This window comes from Echinops telfairi, unplaced genomic scaffold (assembly GCF_000313985.2).
Source record: "Echinops telfairi isolate 266 unplaced genomic scaffold, ASM31398v2 ScPeMD7_70;HRSCAF=299, whole genome shotgun sequence".
Classification (NCBI taxonomy): domain Eukaryota; kingdom Metazoa; phylum Chordata; class Mammalia; order Afrosoricida; family Tenrecidae; genus Echinops; species Echinops telfairi.
In genome coordinates this window covers 50125358-50128777 of record NW_022103968.1, presented here as the reverse complement: position 1 = coordinate 50128777, position 3420 = coordinate 50125358, and the positions used below count along the sequence as shown (strand labels likewise).

The window sequence follows — 3420 nt, the reverse complement described above, 5'->3', positions numbered from 1 at the left end:
CCCTCTGGAGAATGAATCTTTAAAATTTGTGTGATCTTGCACACATACAGTATTGCACAGAAAGCTTCAAATAGTTGGACAGTGATTACTAGTGCCAAACATGAAAAATGAAACACTGCTGCCAGCTTCTCCCTGCCCCTTGGCCTAGCTTCCTCCCGGAAATCACTGTTACTCTGCCTGTTGTGGCAGCCAACACCCGGCTCTTTCGTATGTGTTTGCCACCCACCTCATATGCACCCTGAAACGACCCACTTTCAATCTGTTTTTGTTTCCTATGTAATTGTGCTTATACTATATATTTTTTCTTTTGTGCCATGCTTAAAAAAAATCAATATTGTGTTTGTAAAATCTACCCCTGTGTAAGCTGTAGTTTAATTTTTGTAATGATATGATACTTTGCAATGATATAAACGTGCTGCAATGTATTTATCTATCTATTGATGGCATTTGAAATGTTTCCAGGATGAGAATATTCAGAATAAGGGCCTTAAGGCGTGTGTCTTGATCCAGATATATGTGAGAGTCTTTCGGGCAATTATATCTAAGCGTTTAATGGGTAGCTCATAGGGTATTTTGACATTTTAAAAAGCAATTTCTAAGAGCTGTTTCTCCCATTTCATAATTTAATAACCATTATTAAAAAAATAATATTCCATTTGTGGCAAAATCAGTGTCTATTTAACCAGTTTCTGGTCAGCCATTTCTTTGAGTCCCTCCCCACCCCCAAGTAATAAAAAATAACACTGTAAATCTGATTGCTGATATATGCATGTGCTTACTTTACAAAAAAATTGCCAAGCTTACAATTTACTCTCTTACAATTTTATTATTTGCAAAAACAAAAACAAAAACAATTTTATTATTTGCGTATTCAATTGATTTCTATACTTTTCTATTTGATTTCAAAAAATCAATTTTATTGACACATAATCCACATATCATACAATTCAATAAGTCAATCAAATCAAGAAGAGTTGTACAATCATCACAATCAATTTTAGAATATTTTCTTCTTTCTGTACTAATTGTTATTAGCTCCCCATTTCCCCACAACCTTCCCTTCCATATCCCCAAGAAGCCTTTAAGGTATATAGAGGTCATATTTTATAGCCTTGTCTCATGTAATCAATTTATTTCTCCATTTTCTCACTTACTTATAAAAGTGACACACAATATTAAAGTAAAAAGTGCTTTTAAAAAGCAGAAAAGGTATATCATTTCATGAGTCTTTTACATAGAAAAATTTGTTGTTATTTCTTTGCAATGAAAGATTTCAAAGACAATGTATTTAAAAGGATATTTCGGTGATTGTTTTTAAAAGCACTGACCATTTTCCTTGCCAGGAAAGTTTAGGGTTTCAATTTGGCCTTTCTGTTAAGGTTCATTTTTTGGCCATGCAATTCTGTAGAAAACTGAAATGAAAGTGGCATCTTCCCCAAATTCCACTCTTTGAATCTCTTTCGTTTTTGGCTTTGAGAACAACGTTAGCTTGTCCAAGTTGGCTTCCTCACTTCCTGCAGGACCTCACCTCTCACCAAAAGCTTTTAATGTGCTTTGACATAGGAGCCAAGGTTGCTAAGAGACCTGTGCTGAGCACATTTCTGTTTCAGCAAGATCTGAGGGGGAGAAAAGCTAGGAGCGGCGCTGTCTAAGACGACCTGCGATTAGGTCAGGTGAGCAATGGGCCTTTCTTGACTCGCTCCTCCATGCCCTTGTCCTGTGTCTCCGTTTCTGATTCCGCGGAGGACAGTTTGAAAACCTGGAGGATGAGATTACTGGGACTGCGGTCCTTTGCCTCGACCGTGAGAATCGCTTGAGGTCCACGTTTGCTGTTTGCAACAAGAGAGCCACTTGCATAGGTTATTCTTGTTCTTTGTTTCTGAAGCACGCAAAAGGAATAGTGGAATTTCACCGAAATTCTAGGCATTTATTTTGCCAATGATCACTGTATGAATCACTATATTAATCAGGGCAAACCATTCCCTCTTTTAGGAACAGTGCAATTTATTACAGAAATGAACCAAGATTACTGAAAGTGGGGGCAGTCACTGGAATAATTCTTATCTATCTACAATTCTTTTTCTTTTAAATTTAAACTTGCCTTTTTGGATTTTGCGTGAAAAACAAAAATCTTTTCCTATTGAAATCTGCCTGTTTCCTTTAAGGCATTGGGGTTCATTTTGAGCATATACAATACACAGGCACTGTTCTGTAAAGTTTTGAAAATTATTTGATTTTTGTGGTCTTATAGTCTCGTGGGAATGTGTTAAAAAAGGTTTGAAGCACTCTATCTGATAAGCATTCAGCAAAATGTTCCAGCACCTTGAAAATAGATCATGAATTAATATCTTTTAAAATTCCAGCCCTAAATACACACACACACACAAACATACAAATTGATATATAAATTTGGTTTTTATTTTTTAAAATTTAAATCATTATCCACCTTTCCCCATGTCTTTAAATCTAGTTTCCTCCTAACACCAACTAGGCAGGTTGTAGGAATGGCAAGGAACTTTGGTGTATACCAAAGCATGTGGTTATAGCGTAACCACTCAAGTAAGTAGAAAAAATATTTTAGTTCATTGGCTGGTTACAGATTAGTAGAGAATTTTTCTGGTAGACATTTCTTTGTCTCTATTTCTTTACAAATAGTAGACTGAGTGGAAATAATCCATTTTTAAATGTGCTCATTTGCAGAACCTTCTCTCTGTCTCTCTCTCTCTCTCTCTCTCTCTCTCTCTCTTATCCTAGGGAGAAGCATTCTGGACATGCCATGTAGAAACTGGATATTAATTTCTACTACTACTACAGAAGATGAAATTATGGGGAAATTTCTAAAAATTTTGTTGATTATCTTTGTCGATTTAATGTCTATTATATATGTTGTTATAACTTCTTAGAAAGCTGTCTCCTTTTATTGTACATATGCCTTTCATACCAGTGAATTAAAATTTCTATTTAATACGAGTGATGGAAATTTGACTCTTCTCTATTCCACCAGGATAGTGCAACGATAAAAACAATATAGCAAATATTCACATAAACTGGAGGGTAAAATTTTTCTTCTGAAATGATATAGATCACTGAATCATGAAGCTTTTTGATTTTTAAGATGGTTGTCATTTGGTGGTTGACCAATACTTGTAGGTGAAATTTTCAGTGCATTCATTTTTTATGGTTGTATATCAATGTGAAATCTAATGTGGTTCTATTTTTAACACACAAAGCTACAGTATCAGCTGCATAGGCTTTACATACAACATACCAATAATTTAGATCCAATTTTGTGCAATACATGTGAGGGGACTTCAAAGTTTGTGGGGAAAAGTCTACTGTCTTCTTATTCCATCTTCTAAACACTTTTTGAAGGTCCCACGTATTTCATCTTATTTGTAGATCGATTTTTCTTAACCCTGA

General features: G+C 35.1%; 1 protein-coding gene across 1 annotated transcript; it reads left to right on the top strand.

Moving 5' to 3' along the window:
- Positions 1-1651: 1651 nt before the first annotated feature.
- On the top strand, positions 1652-2903 carry MRLN (myoregulin). Its single transcript, XM_013004300.2, has 2 exons — positions 1652-1673; positions 2755-2903. Exon 2 carries the CDS (start codon positions 2772-2774, stop codon positions 2901-2903), a length of 132 nt encoding a protein of 43 aa, XP_012859754.1. The 5' UTR covers positions 1652-1673; positions 2755-2771.
- The last annotated feature ends 517 nt before the right edge of the window (positions 2904-3420 follow it).